The 22,935-nt window shown below is 41.6% G+C and overlaps 1 protein-coding gene and 7 non-coding genes across 8 annotated transcripts in view; 1 reads left to right on the plus strand and 7 right to left on the minus strand.

Moving 5' to 3' along the window:
• Nucleotides 1-22,935, plus strand: part of LOC138965948 (uncharacterized) — a gene marked incomplete in the record, with an annotated part of 76,039 nt that overhangs the window by 47,946 nt on the left and 5,158 nt on the right. The window contains 2 exon segments of the mRNA XM_070338031.1: nt 12,163-12,249; nt 12,728-12,857. Coding sequence (XP_070194132.1) covers nt 12,163-12,249; nt 12,728-12,857 — 217 coding nt within the window.
• On the minus strand, nt 14,651-14,722 carry Trnag-ucc (transfer RNA glycine (anticodon UCC)). Its single transcript has one exon. It is a non-coding gene; the product is annotated as a tRNA-Gly (tRNA).
• Nucleotides 16,208-16,279, minus strand: Trnag-ucc (transfer RNA glycine (anticodon UCC)). Its single transcript has one exon. It is a non-coding gene; the product is annotated as a tRNA-Gly (tRNA).
• On the minus strand, nt 17,330-17,401 carry Trnag-ucc (transfer RNA glycine (anticodon UCC)). Its single transcript has one exon. It is a non-coding gene; the product is annotated as a tRNA-Gly (tRNA).
• Trnag-ucc (transfer RNA glycine (anticodon UCC)) lies at nt 18,534-18,605 on the minus strand. The gene has a single exon. It is a non-coding gene; the product is annotated as a tRNA-Gly (tRNA).
• On the minus strand, nt 19,447-19,518 carry Trnag-ucc (transfer RNA glycine (anticodon UCC)). The gene has a single exon. It is a non-coding gene; the product is annotated as a tRNA-Gly (tRNA).
• Trnag-ucc (transfer RNA glycine (anticodon UCC)) lies at nt 20,270-20,341 on the minus strand. The gene has a single exon. It is a non-coding gene; the product is annotated as a tRNA-Gly (tRNA).
• On the minus strand, nt 22,761-22,832 carry Trnag-ucc (transfer RNA glycine (anticodon UCC)). The gene has a single exon. It is a non-coding gene; the product is annotated as a tRNA-Gly (tRNA).

Here is a 22,935-nt window from a genome sequence, read left to right on the forward strand (position 1 = left end):
CCTTTTCTGTTCGGCAACACACAACTTAACGTTGGGCTTTTCTCGGAAACTATAAAAGTGACCGGGCTCAAATTTTATGTGAACGTGACTCCCAGTGACCTCTACACTTTGACGTCTGCTTTGGTGACCTTTGACCTTTTTCAAGGTCACAGGTATGCTTCAGGTATGCATTGTGTTGTGAATAGCAATTTCTTCCTGTCCATCTGATGCCTCATATAATATTCAGAACTGCGAAAGTGACTCGATCGAGCGTTTGCTCTTCTTGTTTTATTAGTGCTTTTGTGAACAAGAAACAATTAACAAGTGGCTCTATTCCATCCCGCCCCCCTTTCCCCGTCGCGATATAACCTTGAACGGTTGAAAACGACGTTAAACACCAAATAAAGAAAGATTACCTTTCTTCCTGTTGTAACTACCATGCACACCAATAAAATATCTATTCTGGCGATTGCATTGGATGATTTTTAAGCATCGTTATACATAGACACACACCAGCATCTGCAGTCAAATTGTGGATGTTTTGTACTGAACTGATGTCGCAGATTGACATAAGTATCAGTTAAGCCTGATATTAATGTGGGCGAAGTCTACTTTACGAAGTTTGTTGCGCCAAGCTTTGGCGCTGACATTTCAGTACTGAGACTTTGCTCAATCAAGGAAACCCCCTTTGCGAAATCAATTCAACCAAAAATCCCACTCTGCGCAGAGAGCAGGCAGGCTGTAAATTTGTTGTATGTGTCCAAGTGGAAGGATTGTTTAGCCCCACGTACAAACCTGGACGGATCTGTGGTGATGTACAAGGCTGTCTACACAGGGAGGAGGGTACCTTTATGTCAACAACGAGGCCGCAAGGTGACACTGCCCGACCTTTGTTTTCTCTCCAGAATTTGAAACTGAAGAAAGATTTAATTACCTTCTGTTCCTGATTTCAAGAGAAAGTTGTTTGTGTGTGTGGGGAGGGTGGGGGGTTGCGGTGCGGTTGTGTGGTGTGTGCGCGCGTGTGTGTGTGTGTGTGGGGGGTCAATCCTGTTCAGTGTATTCGCTTTTTTCTTTCTTACCATATATCAGTTTCTTTTTCCATTTTTGATATTTCCTGTAGACCCCCCCCCCACACACACACACACACACACACACACACACACACACACACACACACACACACACACACACCTATTTGTCATTAGCACCAACAACAAAACGCGTTTATGGATTATACGATCAATATGCTATGCGGTTTTAATATGATGTCCCCCAAAATATGGTTTTGTTCTAAAAGATTTCCTTTTGCTTTCTTTCCTGGAGTTGTGAGACAGTAACACGCAAAATTAATGGATCTGAGCAACAAATTACGCAATATCTGTGTTCCCATAACTGTGGACATGGCCTTTTTCTACTCCTAATCTTCATTCAAAATTTGCTAAATTCGGACTCATAAGTTTATAATATGTTCAGACTGACGGACGCACAGACAGATAGACGGTCGGGCGGACGGACAAAATGAACAAACATGATTGATTTAGTCTTGTGAGGGGGGGGGGGGGGGGTCTCTATACTTGAAATGCCTGTGTCATTAGTATTTGATCATTTTATGTTCTCCTTGTGTTCTTCAGAAGAACACTTGTGCCCGTACTGGAAGAAATAATTGGCTGCATTTTTGGATGTGCTTTGGAAAGTGTGTGTGTGTGTATGTGTGTGTGTGTGTGTGTGTGTGTGTGTGTGTGTGTACGTGTTGTATGTGCGTGCGTGCGTGCGTGTGTGTGTGTGTGTGTGTGTGTGTGTGTGTGTGTGTGTGCCAGTGCCAGTGTGTGTGCATGGGTGTGTGCGTGTGTGTGTGTGCATGGGTGTGTGCCATGGGTATGTGTGTGTGTGTGTAAGTGTGTGTGAAAGCGAGAGAGATATAGTGACAAAGTGAGACAGAAAAAACATTCACACAGACAATCATGTCGACAAAGAAAGACAGAGACAAAGACAGACGGAGACAGAAAAACTGAGAGAAAAAAAAGAGAGAGAGAGAGAGAGAGAGAGAGAGAGAGAGAGAGAGAGAGAGAGAGAGAGAAACTGAAACTGAAACTGAAACTGAACTTTATTACCAAAGGATAGAGGTTTTAGGCAAAGCCTAATCTTACAACCTGTCCCTTATACAAACACTTAATACAGACGCACATAATATAGATAGTAAAATTGACAAGGTTATTGTTACTTACAGACGTACACAATGTAAATAGTAATAAGAAAGGGGTTATGGTTCACATTCAAAAATGGGAAAAACAATATAGGGTGGAAATTGCAGCATAGTTGCAATAATGCATTGCATATAAACATCCAAAACAACTAATAACAAAAGGGAGAAAACAAATGTGGGGAGGAATTGTCCCAATTAATCGCATGTATATCATTATCAATACATACACATAAAGAACAAATCAAAATACAAACATAACTTGACTAAATGTAAAAAGCACTAAAATATCAGACATGAAAAGTGTTCTATTTACCCATTAAGCGGGAATGAAACTGGCGCCTAAACGTTTTCACAGAAGAGGCATTTCGGAGGGGTAGGGGTATGGAATTCCATAGAGACGCTCCCGAGAAGGCTAAACTTGACTTATACAAGTCTAGACGAGGGATGGGGGGAATCAGGTTCTGGGACCCATATCTTTTTGTGGCATGTCTGAAATGTGATTTTAAATATCCAGGAACATTATTGTTAATTACTTTGTACATAAAGACAGCCTTGTTTAGCGTCAACTGATCTTTCAAGGGAAGGAAATTAAGGAGCTTTAATTTATCATCTGTTGGCTTATTTGACTCATGCAGAATTAGTTTTGCAGCACGGCGATGAAGAGAATTGAGTCGTTTGAGATGAACATCACTGCAGTTATCCCAAAGTGTTGAAGCAAAGTTGATATGGGGCATTATGTGAGCGTAATAAAACAACTTGAGTGCTTCCACATCGGCATAATGTCTTAATTTAGACAATAAGTACAAATTTTTAGATACTAATTTGCAAATTTTACTCAAGTGAGTTTGCCATTTCAATTCTTGATCAACGGTAACCCCTAATAATTTATGCTCTTTAACTTGTTGCACTTGAGTTGAATCAATTGACAGTTGAAGTTGTAAGGGTTTTAATTGGTGTTTTTGTCTAGTTGTAATCACCATACTTTTCGTCTTAACAGGGTGAATAACCATTGCATTAGTGGTGCACCATTCTGTCATCTCATCTATACTTTTTTGAAGAGATTGGTTGACGGCTACCAAAGACTTCTGACTGGTGTGGATTGATGAATCATCCGCAAAGAACTCACATCTTACTTTCTCATCTGACACATGAAGAGGTAAATCATTTATATAAATACAGAACAATATAGGTCCTAATACAGACCCTTGAGGCACACCACTTTTGACAAAATCATTCGACGAAGTTTTACAGTTGATGAATACATATTGTTCCCTTTTTGAAAGATATGATTCGAAGAAGGCACAAGCAGAGTCATCTTTTAAGTAGCATTGTAATTTCTTTAATAATAAGGAGTGGTCTACAAGGTCAAAGGCTTTTTTAAAGTCCAGGAATAACGCTCCTGTTACTTCGGACTCATTAATAGCTGATAACCAAGTTTCACATAAAGAGCTGAGAGCAGTGTGGCATGAATGCTTAGAGCGAAATCCAGACTGAAATGGATGAAACAAATTCATTCGTTCCATATATTCCAGTAAATATTTCTGAATATGCTTCTCCAAAGGCTTAGATAAAACAGGTAAGAGGGAAATTGGTCGAAAGTTGTTAGGGTCCGTAAGATCCTTGCTTTTTGGGAGTGGCACTACCTTGGCACATTTTAAAATAGAGGGAAAAACGTTTTGTTGTATGCCAAGGTTGTAGACATAAGTCAGTGAATCAATTATGTATGGTAAAGCAAGTTTGAGCAACCGGACAGGAATCTTATCGGGACCCATTGACTTTTTATTCGCCATCTGTTCTATCAGTTTTCCAACCTCGTGGACAGTAATGGGTGGAATAGAAAACGTTTCGTTTTGAGTCAACTTTTGTCCACAAAATGTTTTTAATTTTTCTAGAGAGACATCAATATCAAGGGACTCATTCTGCGTGAGACAGGCTTTCAGTTTCTCTGCGAGCGAAATAAAGTGTTGATTAAACTCTTCTGGAGTTATTTGTGACGGAGAATTGGTCGATCTCTTTCGAGATTTATCAAGAACTTCATTCATTGCTCGCCAAATTGTAGAAGTATCTCTCTTATCAGAAAGCAATTTATTAAAATAATCTGCTTTTGCTTGCCTTACCGTTTTCAAAACTTCATTCCTTTGTAATTTGTACTCGCTTTTCATGTTATGTTCTTTAAAGAAATCACGCAACGCCATAGCCTCAATAATGTCCGATGTCAACCAAGGGGGCAGGTGGGGATGTTTCACCCTATGCTGACGTAGTGGAGCGTGTTTATCAATAATGGAACACAAAATCTCATGGAAAAGATTGCAAGCATCATCTGCGTTACTGCAATTAAATACGCTTTGAAATGGCGCTCGATTAAGATCACAGAAAAAGGCAGACTCGTCAAAGTATTTAAAACTTCTGTACTCGATAGTTGTATGACCTTTATGCTGTGATTTGGGCAATCTCAGAACAATCGAGCAAAAAACAGAATAATGATCACTGAAAGTGGAGTGTACTACTTGAACATTTGAAACAGTGGTCTTATCATCAGTATAAATGTGATCAATAAGGGTAGATGAATTATTGGTTTCTCTTGTAGGGGTTTTAACTAGCTGGTGAAGACCAAATAGAGCAGTGGTTGAGCCCCAAGTTGTTTGGGGTCTCTGTAAATTAATGTTAAAATCACCAAGCAATAGTACATTCTCATCACGACGTTTTGCTCTGTCCATCATTAAAACAAAATCATCATTCCAACTTGTTGTTTCAGCAGGATTCCGATATATATAACATATTAACAAAGGCGAGGATTTACCATTTTTCAACTCCACCCACAAACATTCCACATTTTCATCTTCAAGATCGGCCCTTCGCTTCACAATGCCAGCAATAGACCGATGGACATACAGAGCAATACCTGTTTGGCCAGTCTGTGCACTATCGCGTCGTAAAACAGAGTAATTTGGAATATCAATCAGGCTGTCCGAAACACGCGAATCTAGACGTGTTTCGCAAACACCAAAAAGATGTACGAGCTGTGGTTGTTTGTTCAAAAATACACAAACATCAGGCACTTTGTTGACTAAATGGTAAATGTTCAAATGTTCAAGAGAGAGAGAGAGAGAGAGAGAGAGAGAGAGAGAGAGAAATCAAATCAAATCAAATTTTATTTTACGAGGGTTGTGGCATAAGCAATATAGACGAGAGAGAGAGACATACATAAGCCGAGACAGACAGAAACAGAAAGAGATCACTCAAAACAACAGTGATTAGCAACAGAGACCAGTAACGAGAGACAAGCAGGAAGAGGAGGAAATCCCTCGGTGTTCTCTCAGTCCCTTCTCATCACGTTAACGTCCACTTGGGTTGTCGCCCCTGTCTTTGCTGAGGCCAGTCATGGGGACACTGAGACGGAGAGAATCCTCTTTTCCCTCACACCTTGTCTTCTCGTGTTAGGCGACACGAATGAAAGAGTGGGCTGAAACCAAGGAAATAGGGGAGGGCAAATTGGAGAACCGGTATGAACCCGGCTGAACTTTCAAAGGCATAGACTTTCTCCTTAAAACAATCCGGGTCACCATCTTCGATCTGGTCAGAATTTAACATGAGACAAGACCGCCGCCCCCCCCCCCCCCCCCACACTTGCACACACACTGAACATCAACAGTCTGGGTGCTGTCTGAGATAAGATAAGATAAGATAAGAACACTTTAATGTCCATTTTCATTGTAAATTCTTTCTTTCTTTATTTGGTGTTTAACGTCGTTGTCAACCACGAAGGTTATATCGCGACGGGGAAAGGGGGGAGATGGGGTAGAGCCACTTGTCAATTGTTTCTTGTTCACAAAAGCACTAATAAAAAATTTGCTCCAGGGGCTTGCAACGTAGTGCAATGTATTACCTTACTGGGAGGATGCAAGTTTCCAGTACAAAGGACTTAACATTTCATTGTAAATAAACATGGACATTTGTTTTTGGGCACCACATCGCATTACTTATAACCCAAATCAAAAGCACAATCGAACATTAATACACTGATGTCTTATGTGCAAAGTGAACTGTTTTGGCGAGTTAATGTCTTAGCTGACACCGGAGACAATCTTTAAAATAATTCATCACACAATTCTCACTCTGCACAGAGACAGTTCAGGCTGTGGATGTTGGATAGGGCCTATGTGTCCAAATGGAGGGATAATCTTTTCCCATGTAAACAGTCCAGCCAGATTTGGGGTGGCGGTTACCCGAATCGTTTACAATTTCTTTGTTTTGTTTTGGGTTTTTCTTAACGCCCAGCCGACCACGAAGGGCCATATCAGAGCGGTGCTGCTTTGACATATAACGTGCGCCACACACAAGACAGAAGTCGCAGCACAGGCTTCGTGTCTCACCCAGTCACATTATTCTGACACCGGACCAACCAGCCCTAGCACTAACCCCATAATGCCAGACGCCAGGCGGAGCAGCCACTAGATTACCAATTTTAAAGTCTTAGGTATGACCCGGCCGGAGTTCGAACCCACGACCTCCCGATCACGGGGCGGACGCCTTACCACTAGGCCAACCGTGCCGGTAATCGTTTACAAGGGAAGGACTGTCCGTTTAAAGGTTGTTCAAAAAAATGCTCTCTGGTGAATTTGATCTCAAAAGTTCGAGGGTCAATCGCTGTACTTTAGCTAAGACTCACTTGGAATGTTTCACTCGAAAATGCCACGCAACTTTGATAGCCAATTACATCAATAAGAAGGGTGAAACCGGTCTTACTCTTCAACGTACGATTCCCGATTATCATCGTCGTTATGTTCACGTGCTTCTTAGATACGGCATTTGCCGAGCAGTTAAAACCCGTTGACATGTTAGGAATTCGAACCCGGAATATAGCAAGTGACAACCAAGTCCTACGAAGAGGTGGGAAGAAGCAAAATGGGTGGGAGCGATTGATCGAATTCGAAGAACATCATTTGCTTGTAATCGAATGGTGTACACTTACGCAACAATATCACAGAGAGAGAGAGAGAGAGAGAGAGAGAGAGAGAGAGAGAGAGAGAGAGAGAGAGAGAGAGAAAAAGAGAGGGAGAGAGAGCGAGAGACAGACAGACAGACAGACAGACAGATAGACAGACAGACAGAGAGACAGACAGACAGACAGAGAGAGAGTTAAAATTAAATCTCCTTTCTTTATATTTTCATTATTTCTTTTTTCTTTCTTTTTGAGTCACTTGAGAAAAAGTGACTCTATGTAATCGGTCAGTGTTAGTCTGTCCGGCAGGCCGTCCGGCCGGCCGGCCGGCCGTCCGGCCGGCCGTCCGTAGACACCACCTTAACGTTGGACTTTTCTCGGAAACTATCAAAGCGATCGGGCTCATATTTTGTTTAGTCGTGACCTCCAATGACCTCTACACTTTAACGATGGTTTCGTTGACCTTTGACCTTTTTCAAGGTCACAGGTCAGCGTCAAAGGAAAAATTAGACATTTTATATCTTTGACAAAGTATCTCGGAAACTATCAAAGCGATCGGGCTCATATTTTGTTTAGTCGTGACCTCCAATGACCTCTACACTTTAACGATGGTTTCGTTGACCTTTGACCTTTTTCAAGGTCACAGGTCAGCGTCAAAGGAAAAATTAGACATTTTATATCTTTGACAAAGTTCATCGGATGTGATTGAAACTTTGTAGGATTATTCTTTACATCAAAGTATTTACATCTGTAGCCTTTTACGAACGTTATCAGAAAAACAAGGGAGATAACTAGCCTTTTCTGTTCGGCAACACACAACTTAACGTTGGGCTTTTCTCGGAAACTATAAAAGTGACCGGGCTCAAATTTTATGTGAACGTGACTCATTGTGTTGTGAATAGCAATTTCTTCCTGTCCATCTGATGCCTCATATAATATTCAGAACTGCGAAAGTGACTCGATCGAGCGTTTGCTCTTCTTGTTTCTTTGTTTGTACCATTTTAATCGTACATCAAGCCGGCCCATTTCCACCTAGCTCCAGACAGTCGCACTGTCATGACAGTGCATGGAGGAGCGGCAGTGCAATATGTCCCAGTGGACAATAGTACGGTAGACAGGGGGTTCGCGGATCACGTGCAATAGTATCGCTTGCTGATGTGAAGCAGTGTCTGCTAAATCAATGATGACACGGGTCCACCCCCAGGGACGTTAGGGCAAAGCCACTGATAATGACTTTGGGGACGGGGCTAAGAGAGCTGTTTGTGGTTGGGGGATGGGGGTGGGGGTAGGGGGTAGGAGGGGGAGGGTGAGAAGGACGGTGACAGTAGGAAGTGTGTGGTTTTGTGTGTGTGTGTGTGTGCGTGCGTGCGCCTGTGTGAGTGTGTGTGTGTGTGTGTATGTGTGTGTGCCTGCGTGCCTGCGTGTGTGCGTGCATGCGTGTGTATATGCCTGTCTGTGTGTCGGTATGTCTGTCTATCTGTCCTTATAACCAGCATACTTAACGCGCGAAAGCTTAACCGCAGAAACAGAACAATCTGCAAAAGTATATGGTGTACCCGGAAAGTTTCAACATGTGGAAAGTGACTGGCTAGACATACAATCTTTGTCTACAGACGTATTTCCAACGTGTAATTTCAACGGAACTCTCAGTTTTCACAGATGGAGTTTCAGTCTGTGATTTCAATGTCACCGAAGGATGATTGAAACACAGTGGTCCTTTTCTAGTCCAAACTCCTAGAAACTTTTCTGAAAGTGTCGAGTTTGTTTGCGAGGTCGTATTTACTGGTAGTTACTTCGACCGCCAAAACTTGACTTATTTTCTCTCGCCGTTTCTGCTACATATTTGTTTTCAAAGGGAGTATTTATGGGGCCACCTGATGAAGGGAATTGTGTTTTTTCAGTTTGAGGGCATAGAACAAAAACGGATGAACATGTTTTCAAAATAAAAGGAGGGGCTGAGGTGATGGTGGGAGCTGGGGGGGAATGTGTGAGGTCAGTTTGAGGTTAGTATGCTGTGAAGCTGTTCGTTTGGTTCAGGCTATTCAATAAAGTGTTAGTTTAGTTCCTCGTAGCTGGTTTCTTCTAACAGTTAAAAAAGCCGCTATAGCTTCTATAGCTGACTTTTCCTTTGGAGGAAACAGTCGACAAACACTAGACTGCCCCCAGGAAGATCAGAAATTAACCTTCTCTGTGCGTCTGTTCAGCAAAAATAATGGTGCTGTTATATGTATTGTAATGTTCACTGTTAAATGTTTTCTTGTGTTTCATTCTGTTGTGTCTCTGGCTGCCGACGTCGTTGGCATCTTAGACTTGATGTGAGACCAGTACCTCCCCCACCCCCCCCCCCCCCCCCTGTTTCATTCTGTTGTATCTCTGGCTGCCGACGTCGTCGGCATCTTAGACTTGACGTGAGACCAGTACCCCCCCCCCCCCCCCCCTGCCTCCTGCCCCTCTCCTTCGCTCCATTCTCTCGCAGCTCCACCCCCACTTAATTCCTCACACCTCCTCCCACCTACCCACTCCCTCCTAACTCTTCCTTCGTGAAGTTACATAGCGACCGAGGCCTTAAAGGTACAGTCTTGTCCGCCTACACTGTCAAGTTCGCCGCCACATTTGTGCCAGCTTTCGTGTGGAATAAGAACATTTTACTTTGACACAAGCTAAACAATCAGCAGCATGGCTGTGCAAATTGTGAATCAATTGTGTAAGTGACATCTATATGTCAATCTGCAAAGTTAAGTCATTGACAGAAATGTCCCATTCAGCACAGGGGCCAGCCAGGCCGTTGAATTGTGATAAGGCCAAACAACAATATGTGTTGGTTTAGGGTAACGTGACCAAAAACAATTGGGTCGGTAGGTCGGCTTTTTAAAAAACAAAACAAAACAATTTTAAATTTTAATTTAGTCGATTTTAAAGGAGGTTACTTCCCTTAGTCTCTGTATGGTTCGCAAAATGTGCCAAAAGGTTTTGATTTTGAGAAATGAAAAAAAAGTTTATGGGTCGGCGGGAAAAAATAGGGTCGGTCCGGTTACCCTAAAACAACATATATTTTTCTGGCAGCGGAACGAAATTCAGATGTGGATGGAGGAGTGAGTGCAGGGACGGGGCGGTGTGAGAGCACAACGGAACATGGAACAGGTGTAAAAGACGAGGAAAAAAACACGAAAAAAAAAACCATATATTTTTGTTTGGCCTAAGTGTCCAGGCTGAAGGATGCTCTGAGCCCGTGTAAGACCCTGGACGCATATGTGGCGGTAAACATGTTTGCCGACACGAACAAGTCTTGAGCTAGAAACAAATGTCGCGAGGTGTGAGAAAAGCAATCAAGAAAGACAAGTCGCGTAAGGCGAAATTACTACATTTAGTCAAGCTGTCGAACTCACAAAATGAACTGAACGCACTGTATTTTTTCACCAAGACAGTACTGCTTCGTCAATACCCGCGTGAAGGGAATCGCTCACCTTCCACGTGCAAAACGTAGCGATATTGACACGCCAGATTAGCGCGGTAGCGAATTGTGCTAAGCAGGAAAGCGCGCTTTTCTGTATTCTTGTTAACTTCCTGAGCTTGTTTTGAATACAACCTATCATATCTATATGTTTTTGGAATCAGGAAATGATAAAGAATAAGATGAAATCATTTTTGGATCGATTTCTTAAATTTTAATCGTAAGACTAATTATTCTGTTTTCGTTAATTGTGATCACATTTTAAGAGTAAACATGACATATGTAATATGTTTAGATTCAGAATGTGATGAAGAATACGATGCAATCAATTTTAAATCTGTTTGCGAAAAATCGATTTTAATGACAACTTTAATGAGCAAACTCATGAATTAATTTTTAAGCCTCCAAACTCAAATGCAATACCAAAGTCCGGGCTTTGTCGAAGATTACTTGACCAAAATTTCAACCAATTTGGTTTAAAAATGAGAGCGTGACAGTGCCGCCTCAACTTTCACGAAAAGCCGGATATATGACGTCATCAAAGACATTTATCAAAAAAATGAATAATAGGTCTGTGGATATCATACCCAGGAACTCTCATGTAAAGTTTCATAAAGATCGGTCCAGTAGTTTACTCTGAATCGCTCTACACACAGACACACACACATACACCACGACCCTCGTCTCGATTCCCCCCTCTACGTAAAATTTGTCGCGTAAGGCAAAATTACTACATTTAGTCAAGCTGTGGAACTCACAGAATGAAACTGAACGCACTGCATTTTTTCACAATGACCGTAGTCCGCCGCTTGTGCATAACGGAGTGAAACTGACGAGCCTGTTCAGCGCGGTAGTGGTTTCGCTGTGCTGCATAGCACGCTTTTCTGTACCTCTCTTCGTTTTAACTTTCTGAGCGTGTTTTTAATCCAAACATATCATATCTATATGTTTTTGGAATCAGGAAATGATGTAGAATAAGATGAACGTAAATTTGGATCGTTTTATATAAAAAAAAAAATTATTACACTTTTCAGATTTTTAATTACCAAAGTCATTAATTAATTTTTAAGCCACCAAGCTGAAATGCAATATCGAAGTCCGGCCTTCGTGGAAGATTGTTTTACAAAAAATTCAATCAATTTGATTGAAAAATGAGGGTGTGACAGTGCCGCCTCAACTTTTACAAAGAGCCGGATATGACGTCATCAAAAGTATTCATCGAAAAAATGAAAAAATATCTGGGGATATCATTCCCAGGAACTCTCATGTCAAATTTCATAAAGATCGGTCCAGTAGTTTGGTCTGAATCGCTCTACACACACACACGCACAGACAGACAGACAGACACACACACAGACACACACACACACACACACACACACACACACACACACACACACACCACGACCCTCGTCTCGATTCCCCCTCTATGTTAAAACATTTAGTCTAAACTTGACAAAATGTAAAAAGGTATCATTTTTGTGTGTGTGCCTTGTCAAAGGTCAAACGGTTCTGGCCGCCTCCAGAGAATGACCTAGCTGCTCAATATTCATGGACATTGAATGTATTTTCTTCTTCTGTGGGCAGATCCGGAATACAACCCATTTTGGTTGGTGGACATGGGTCAGATCGAGCACATTCGTAGCGTTCGATTATACGGCAGTGACGCCAATAGTGAGTAATATCAACACTAAGGGTAAAACATGTGAGTGCGTGTGTGTGTGTGTGCGTGCGTGCGTGCGTGCGTGCGTGTGTGTGCGTGCGTGCGTGCGTGCGTGCGTGCGTGCGTGTATGTGTGTGTGTGTGTGTTTACATCTTAAGTCAGCTTGATTTTTCGACAAAAAGTCAAACTGACGGGAGGCTTCATTTTTACACTGCTTTATTTTTCTGGTATATTTTCAAGCCAAAATAGTAGGAACGTTGAATCGATAACGTGAGCATTCATGATCGTTTGACCTTATTTGACCCGACTTCCTCCAAGACTGCATGACCTTGACCATGATGTCCACACTGGCTGTAGACTAGTGAAACTTCGAAAAAGGGCTTAGTTGGTACATTTATTTTCGCTTAAAAAATCTTAACTTGAATCGAAAATTCATTCGTAGACCGATGGCATGAAAGTTATAGCTGTGATTTACGCGGTGTCTTTCAGAGTTGCATGACCTTGAGGTGTACGTTGGCAACAGCGAGAACGTGACGGACAACACGCTGTGCACGCGTCTCCACAGCAACCCCAGGGTCCTGGACGTCAGGATCGTCTGTGACAGTCCTCGCACTGGAAGGTGAGCTGCCACAGGCGCTTGAACAACAATTCTTTTGTTCACCTAATAAGAATGACAGTTGAGGAGTGTGTGTGTATGTGTATGTGTGTGTGTGTGTGTGTGTTTGTGTGTGTGTGTGTGTGTGTGTGTGTGTGTGTGTGTGTGTGTGTGTGTGTGTGTGGCCTCAAATTAACAACAAAACAAAAAACATGACCATTATTGTTAAATTAAACAATCAAACAAAAGCAGAATAACATAATATTATATAGTGACAGTTTTATTTTGATATGAAATACATTCCTATGCAGCGAAAATCGGATTGGTTGCCAATTTATCTTCCTCATTTTGAAATAATATGCACTAAACATCCTTTCTCGGCAATGAGGTGCAATTTCGCAGTATGAACTGATGAAAACTGAACAGACACAGAACATACTGATTGGTCTTTCACAAGAACTGCTCTTCCTTCATTCTTCTTTCTTCTTCTTCAGCGTTCCAGAATTGTCTGGTTACGTGTGAGCTCGTTTGCTCATTTGGGTTCCCCACACTATACTCTGAGCTTCACTCCGCTTTCGTTGAGTAGGCATGTTGAGTATTTTCGTGTTTCCATAACCCACCGAACTCTGACATGGATTACAGGATCTTTTCCGTGCGCACTTGGTCTTGTGCTTGCGTGTACACACGAAGGGGGTTAAGTCACTAGCAGGTCTGCACATAAGTTGACCTGGGATCGGAAAAATCTCCACTCTTAACCCACCAGGCGGCAGCGACCGGGATTCGAACTCACGACCTCCCGATTAGGAGGCCGACGTCTTACCACCACGCCACTGCGCCCGTCTTCTTCCTTCATTCATCGACACATACGGCAGCCTTCTTGTGAAAAAGCACCGAACTAGTTTATAGGTAGACGTCGGTAACGTACTTGTGTGTTCTTATTCTCCATCATTTTCTGATTCCAAAAACATATAAATATGTTATATTTAGATTAAAAACAATCTCTGAAAATTAAAAATATAAAAATTATGATCAAAATTAAATTTCCGAAATTGATTTAAAAACAATTTCATCTTATTCCTTGTCGGTTCCTGATTCCAAAAACATACAGATATGATATGTTTGGATTAAAAACACGCTCAGAAAGTTAAAACAAAGAGAGGCACAGAAAAGCGTACTATGCAGCACAGCGAAACCACTACCGCGCTAAACAGGCTCGTCAATTTCACTGCCTTTTGCACGAGCGGCGGACTACGGTCATTGTGACAAAATGCAGTGCGTTCAGTTTCATTCTGTGAGTTCCACAGCTTCACTAAATATAGTAATTTCGCCTTACGCGAATTGTTCTTTCTTACTTTCTTTCTTTCTGTCCTCCTTGATTTTTTCATTGTTTTTTTCTTTCTATCTCTCTTTCTTTAAAACTTGTCTTTCTTTTGTTCTTCCTGCACAAAAAGGTGAATAAATGAACGCTGGATAAATATTTCTCTCCCATGAAAGTGCGGTTTGCTGCAACCTGTAATACGTAGGATTACTTCTGGCGGGTTAGAGAACTCAAGTAGTTTCGAAACGTAGTATTTGTTGAAATTTTGATTAGAAATTGATGTATTTAAAAGAGAACAAAACAGTAACTGTGGCTAGGACATTTGAAAGTGACTTCCGATATACGTATGATCAAGGGGAAAAGGCATAACAGTTCAACTCTTGGGGAATTTAACTTTGACAAAGCAAAAAAATAGTGTCAAATACAAATTTCGATTTTTACTCTCTGCTATTTTGTCTTCTTTCTTTCTACTAGAAAGTACTTGATTTTGAATAAAAAGTGCGTCGGCCGGGAGTCGAACCCGGATCGACTGCTTGGAAGGCAACCATGCTAACCGTTACACCACCGACGCTTGTTAGGAGTAGGGTTAAATGTCAAGTATATAGAGACTTTGTGTGCATGATGAACGTATTAGTGGGGTTTCAATCGTACCCAGGCCACAAAAAGAAAACCTCATGCATAAGTATGCGGTGTGGGCAGGGATGTAGCTCAGTCGGTAGCGCGCTGGATTTGTATCCAGTTGGCCGCTGTCAGCGTGAGTTCGTCCCCACGTTCGGCGAGAGATTTATTTCTCAGAGTCAACTTTGTGTGCACTCTCCTCGGTGTCCGAACACCCCCGTGTGTACACGCTAGCACAAGACCAAGTGCGCACAAAAAAGATCCTGTAATCCATGTCAGAGTTCGGTGGGTTATAGAAACACAAAAATACCCAGCATGTTTCCTCCGAAAACGGCGTATGGCTGCCTAAATGGCGGGGTAAAAAACGGTCATACACGTACGTGGGAGTTTCAGCCCACGAACGCAGAAGAAGAAGAAGTATGCGGTGTGACTGAGCACATCGTTCTGTTTTATTGGAACATTATTCCTGTTTCCCTCTCTTTTTTCTGTTGTGTGTTTTGTTTATTTGTTTCTGTGTATGCTTTGTTTTTTGTTGTTGTTCTAACTTCTTTCTTTATTTCTTTCTTTCTTTCTTTCTTTCTTTCTTTTGTATGTCCTCCTTTATTTCCTTCTTTTATGTATGTATGTCTTTGTATTTCTATCTTTCTTTATTTCTTCAAATTCCCTCTCTTTTGTTCTTACTGCTCAAAACTGTAATACGTGTCTGGGTTTCATTAAAAGTCAGTCGTTCGGTCTGTGTGTATGCTTTTCTGTCTGTAAGTCTGTCTGTCTGTTTCTCTGACTGTCCGTCCGTCCATCGGTTTTTTTTTCTTTAGTCCCTCACTAAATAAAATCATTTGGTTAATTCTGTTTTAGCTGACAATTTATGACGTTTCTCTACTTCACTCCTCGCAGGTGACATCATATATCGCACGACGACGCGTGTTTGTGGACTGATTTGAATAACCCCCTCAAAAATCCGTTTTTCTCTCTGTGCGCCATCTGGCAAATAAGAGTAGTGTGGGATTAGATTGAATGATAATGTCAAAGAAAGATGCATAGTTTGTCTTCCTTTTAACACCTGTTGCGCAGGTTTTTGTGTGGAATGAAAATGTTACGAGATGAAAATAAACCTTCGGCAAAAAAGAGAAGATGAGGCCGAGGGGTCGACGTGTTAAACTTCAAGTAATTCAAGTGCAACATTTTCAACAGATTTGTTTTGGCAGGTGGATTGAGGTCTGATTTCAATTTAGATTGTTCACACTGCTTTGCGTTTTTTCTTGTTTGTTTGTCTGTTTGTTTGTTTTGTTTTGTTTGTTTTTTTGTTGCATCCTTGTAAAAAAAAATAAAACTAAAAAAAAAATAGCTACAAATGAACGCAGAGGATGTGATGCTGAATTTTAGAAATAGATAAAAATGGCAAAAAGTAAGAGGACATGATTTAAATTGAAATAAAAAGTGCGTCGGCCGGGAGTCGAACCCGGATCGACTGCTTGGAAGGCAACCATGCTAACCGTTACACCACCGACGCTTGTGGAGTTTTGTCAGTCTTTATCCTTTGGCCGGGAGGGAGTGGCGGGGAGGGGGGGGGGGGGGGGGTCGTCAAATGTCAGTCTTGATTGACACTTGGCTTAGTATGGAGGCGCAGGCTGTATGTACATGTATTTTTAGAAACATCAGAGGGGTTTTTCCGGGCTGACCTGTATTGAAGTGTTCATGTGTTGGTCAAAACGGAAGTAGAGCGAAACCTCTGTTTTAGGAACACCCGAAATCCCTTAAATGTAGGTCTTTACAAAGAGGGAATTTAAAATAAGAAGTAAACTTTGTGACACTGTAAAGATAACGTCTGAGAAAACGAGGTCCTATAGTAAAGGTAGTTTTCTAGTGGAGGAGTCTCACAAGAGAGGTTCCACTGTACAGCATTGCGGAATAGCCGGTCAAATGATGACGCTGTACATGTACTGTTTGAGTTTAGACGTTAGAATTGAATGGGGCGAAGATGACACTTTGCGTTGAGGCCGTGAGAGTTCTGAACCGGACAAATGGTAATGCAGAATCCATATTATTTCCCATTGTTTTAAACTGTGTTTCCCGAACGAAAAGAAAATTTTAAAATGCGATGAAAAAAATGTAGTTTTACTCCAAGAAACTGTTGTGATTAAAACAAATACCCACTATAGGCAAAAGTATGTTTCCCAGTATAATTTATTTATTGCATTGCTGTGTTTATTTTTCTAATTTAATTTTTAAATGTATTCATTTCTCTAGTTTTTATTGTTTATTATTCATATAATTATTGTATTTACTGATTTTCTGAATTTATAAACAAAAGCAGATATATTAGTACTTTCTGAATGTATGTATTTATCTTTTTTCGCAATGTACTAATCTAATTCTTTATGAATTAATTCATTTCTGTATTCATTTATTAATAAATCAACACACTGAAAAGAATGTAGATATAACCGACAAACGACAATAATGTAATATCAGTATTAACAATGTTAAAAAAAAATTAAACTCCCCCCAAACATTAATGTCACCCCTTACCCACAACCACAAAAAAGTCAACAACAAAAAGTGCGTCGGCCGGGAGTCGAACCCGGATCGACTGCTTGGAAGGCAACCATGCTAACCGTTACACCACCGACGCTGCATGCAAACACAGCGAAAATTACAACTTTATTATTTCTCCCCCTTCAGGTGGAAAATGTCAAAGCCACAGTCCTCCGAGGGACGTGACACTTCAGTTCACACAGGCACATGTTCTGCGCATCTGCTTTAGTGTGGCCACGTGAATTTAACATTTTGTACTGGTCAACCTAGAGGTTTTAAGACTGGGGTGGTGGTTGTTGCAGGGGAAGGCGGGGATGTGTGAATTATAGGAAAAATATAACGGTCAGACAGACAGTCACATGTTCTGGCGCTCACACATAGGCGCGCTCACAAACACACACACAATCAATCAATCAATATGAGGCTTATATCGCGCGTATTCCGTGGGTACAGTTCTAAGCGCAGAGATTTTTTTGATTTTTTTGTTAATGCAATTTATATCGCGCACATATTCAAGGCGCAGGGATTTATTTATGCCGTGTGAGATGGAATTTTTTTTACACAATACATCACGCATTCACATCGGCCAGCAGATCGCAGCCATTTCGGCGCATATCCTACTTTTCACGGCCTATTATTCCAAGTCACACGGGTATTTTGGTTGACATTTTTATCTATGCCTATACAATTTTGCCAGGAAAGACCCTTTTGTCAATCGTGGGATCTTTCACGTGCACACCCCAATGTAGTGTTCACGAAGGGACCTCGGTTTTTCGTCTCATCCGAAAGACTAGCACTTAAACCCACCACCTAGGTTAGGAAAGGGGGGAGAAAATTGCTAACCCCCTGACCCAGGGTCGAATTCGCAACCTCTCGCTTCCGAGCGCAAGTGCGTTACCACTCGGCCACCCAGCCCTCACACCCACACACACACACACACACACACACACACACACATGCACACACACACACGCACACACACACGCACACATACACACACACACACATACACACGCACGCACGCAAACACACCCAATATTTAAGGTTGACACTACAATAAAAACCAGTCTTACACACACAACAAAATGATTGTCCGTTTAAAACAAACGATACAAAAAAATAAACTAACGAAAAATAGTGTGCGACAACCGGGCGTGTTAAAAATATCGAAAAACAACACAGAACAACACCAACGACGACGAGATACTCAAGAACCAACCAAAAAAAACTGCGTCGGCCGGGAGTCGAACCCGGATCGACTGCTTGGAAGGCAACCATGCTAACCGTTACACCACCGACGCTAGATGCGTTTAAAGCGAAAGTTACAAGTTGTTTCATTTCTCCTCCCTTCAGGTAACAAATGTCAACGCCACGGTCCACTGTGGTTTCGCGTATTGAACATGTTGTACTAGTCAACGTAAAGGCTTATTCTAAGGTGGGGGTGGGGGAGGTTGCAGGGGATGGGATGGGTGAATAATAGGAAAAATATATCATCAAGATATTGCTGGTTGCTGTACATGTTTTGACACAAAAATAATGTGCAAGAACACGTGAAAAACGCAGACAGGGACTCAGTTTGAGAGAGAGAGAGAGAGAGAGAGAGAGAGAGAGAGAGAGAGAGAGAGAGAGAGAGAGAGAGAGAGAGAGAGAGAGAGAGAGAGAGAGAAATCGGAGAGAGTCTGTATCTGAAGTTTTTTTCGCTAAAACTATGTTCAGTTCATTTCGAAGGGGAGGGGGGGGGGGAGACAATTCCGAAATCTCGAGACAAATTTTAATGCACATAGATAACACACAATACTGAGAGAGATAAAGAGAGAGAGGGAGAAAGAGAGAGAGAAAACATTAAAGCAATGTTTTTGTTTATCTTCTAGTTTTAACACATTAGAGCATTAGGAGAAAGAAGACAGAAAAGAAACCATGACAAACCACAAACAAAACAAAATAAGTGTGTGTGCAATTTTTGAAGACGGCAATTTGACAAACTAGTCAAACAAACAAACACGAATATTGTCCATTAAAAACAAACGATACGAAAGGAAGCTCAGAAAAAATAGCCTGCTTTAATTTGGAGTGTTAAAAATATCAAACAACAAAACAAAACAACAACAACGACGAGCGAAACCAAAAACCAACCAAAAAAAGTGCGTCGGCCGGGAGTCGAACCCGGATCGACTGCTTGGAAGGCAACCATGCTAACCGTTACACCACCGACGCTGCATGCAAAGGCAGCGAAAATTACAACTTTTTTATGTCGCCCCCTCCAGGTGGAAAATGTCAAAGCAACAGTCCTCCGAGGGACGTGACGCTTCAGTTCACACAGGCACATGTTCTGCGCATCTGCTTTAGTGTGGCTTCTCGAGTTGAACATTTTGGCTTGTCAACCTAGTGGTTTTAAGATGGCGGTGGTGGTAGTTGCAGGGGATGGGATGTGTGAATTATAGAAAAAATAAAACAGTCAGACAGACAGACAGACAGTCACATGTTCTGGTGCTCGCACATAGACGCGCTTACAAACACACACACACACACAAACACACACACACACACACACACACTGACACACACACACACATACACACACACACACAGACGGGCTCACAAACACACACACACACACATACAAACAAACACACACACACACACACACACATACACATACACAAACACACACACTAACAAACACACACTAACAAACACACACTAACAAACACACACTAACATACACACACTAAAATACACACTAACACACACACTTACATACACACACACGCAATTTGTGAGGATGACAATTGAATAAACGCCAGTCTAACACACACAAATAGTGTCTGTTTAAAAGAAAAGAAACTAAGAAAAATAGTTTGCGTCAACCAGGCGTGTTTAAAAAATGTGAAACAACAAAACAATCGAAAACAATTTCGGCCCCTCCCCGCATCAACGATAAATTGTAAAAAGTCAACATAAAAAGTGCGTCGGCCGGGAGTCGAACCCGGATCGACTGCTTGGAAGGCAACCATGCTAACCGTTACACCACCGACGCTCGCATCCAAATACAGCGAAAGTTAAACATTTCTATATTTCTCCCTTTCAGGTGAAAAATGTCAACGCGACGGTCCCCCGTGGGACGTGACGCTTTAGATTACACTGACACCTGTTTAGCACATCTGTGTTAGTGTGGCTTCGCGTATTGAACATGTTGTACTATAGTCAACCTAAAGGCTTGTTATAAGGCTTGTTGCTGGGTATGGATTGTCTGATTTATAGGAAAAAATCGGACATCAATACATTGCTGGCCGGTTGCTGTACATGTTTTGACACAAAATGTGCACGCACACGGTTAAACGCAGACAGGGACTTTGATAGAGAGAGACAGAGAGTTAAGGAGAGAGAGAACGAACGAACTAACGAACGAACGAACGAACTTTATTTTACAAGGATTGTCCTTAAACAAATACAAAACATATAATATTCACTAAAGAAGCATACAACGAATTGATAGATAAAAATAATGCGGCCGAAGAAAGTTAGAAAGACCACAATAAAGAAGAGAGGTTATGAATCAATCAATCGATCAATATGAGGCTTATATCGCGCGTATTCCGTGGGTACAGTTCTAAGCGCAGGGATTTTTATTTTTTTAATTTTTTATGCAATTTATATCGCGCACATATTCAAGGCGCAGGGATTTATTTATGCCGTGTGAGATGGAATTTTTTTACACAATACATCACGCATTCACATCGGCCAGCAGATCGCAGCCATTTCGGCGCATATCCTACTTTTCACGGCCTATTATTCCAAGTCACACGGGTAGTTTGGTGGACATTTTTATCTATGCCTATACAATTTTGCCAGGAAAGACCCTTTTGTCAATCGTGGGATCTTTAACGTGCACACCCCAATGTAGTGTACACTAAGGGACCTCGGTTTTTCGTCTCATCCGAAAGACTAGCACTTGAACCCACCACCTAGGTTAGGAAAGGGGGGAGAAAATTGCTAACGCCCTGACCCAGGGTCGAACTCGCTTCCGAGCGCAAGTGCGTTACCACTCGGCCACCCAGTCCATAAAGGAGAAGAAGAAAAAAACACAAAACACGCACAGGCACACACGACTAACACACAAACATACAACAAACAAGCCATATGCAATCAAATAAAAAGGTATAGGGATGAGAGAAGAGAAAACAAAACAAACAAACAAATAATAATAATAAAATTTAAAAAATTTAAAATAAAACGTTGTAAAATGTAAAAAGCGTACTTTATAATTTAGTAGTTTTCTCTGAATCGCTCTGCACAGACAGACAGACAGACAGACAGACACCACAACCCTCGTTTCGATTCCCCGTCTATGTTAAAACATTTAGTCAAAAATTGACTGCGGAGAGAGTGTGTGTGTCTATGTGTGTGTGTGTGTATGTGTGTGTGTGTATGTGTGTGTGTGTGCAGACCAGTGTGTGTGTGTGTGTGTGTGCGACAACCGGGCGTGTTAAAAATATCAAACAACAACACAGAATAACAACAACGACGACGAGATACTCAAGAACCAACAAAAACAAGTGCGTCGGCCGGGAGTCGAACCCGGATCGACTGCTAACCATGCTAACCGTTACACCACCGACGCTTGCATGTAAACGCTGTGAAACTTACAATTTTCATATTTGTTCCCGCTTCAGGTGAAAAATGTCAACGCCACAGTCCACCGTGGGACGTGACCACAGAGTTATAGACACACATATATCTACAATATATATCTCTGTGGACGTGACGCTTTAGCTTACACTGGCACCTGTTCTGCACATCTGTTTTAGCGTGGCTCAGCTTATTGAACATTTTGTACTTGTCAACCTAAAGGCTTATTCTAAGGAGGGGGTGGGGTTGGTTGCAGGGGATGGGATGTGTGAATTATACAGAAAAAATGACATCAATATATTGCTGGTTGCTGTACATGTTTGAACACAAAATGTGCAAGCACACGTGAAAAACGCAGACAGTGACTCTGTTTGAGAGAGAGAGAGAGAGAGAGAGAGAGAGAGAGACAGAGAGAGAGACACACAGACAGACAGACAGACAGACAGACAGACAGAAAAAGAGAGAGAGACAGACAGACAGAGAAAGAGACACTGACACTGACACTGACACAGTTTAATTGAATATGGGCCTACAGCCCCTTTCAATGGGGGGGTACACATGAATCACAGGAAAAAATAGAAAACATGATATTTAAACAGAGAAAGAGAGAGAAGGAGAGAGAGAGAAACATTGAACGCAATGTAATTACAGTAATATGTTCTCCCAGGTTTAACGCAAAAGAGTATTAGGAGAAATAATAAAGAAAAGAACCCCACACAAAACAAAAACAAAAACAAAAAAATAAGTGTGTGAGTGTGTAGCAAATAGCAAACATCAAATTAAAAACAACAATAAAGACGAGAGGACTAAAAACCAACAAAATAATGTGCGTCGGCCGGGAGTCGAACCCGGATCGACTGCTTGGAAGGCAACCATGCTAACCGTTACACCACCGACGCTTGATGCGTAAAAAGCGAAAGGGACAAATTCTTTCATTTCTCCTCCCTTCAGGTAACAAATGTCAACGCCACGGTCCACTGTGGTTTCGCGTATTGAACATGT

The sequence above is a fragment of the Littorina saxatilis genome, linkage group LG5 (assembly GCF_037325665.1).
Source record: "Littorina saxatilis isolate snail1 linkage group LG5, US_GU_Lsax_2.0, whole genome shotgun sequence".
In the NCBI taxonomy this organism is placed as follows: Eukaryota; Metazoa; Mollusca; class Gastropoda; order Littorinimorpha; family Littorinidae; genus Littorina; species Littorina saxatilis.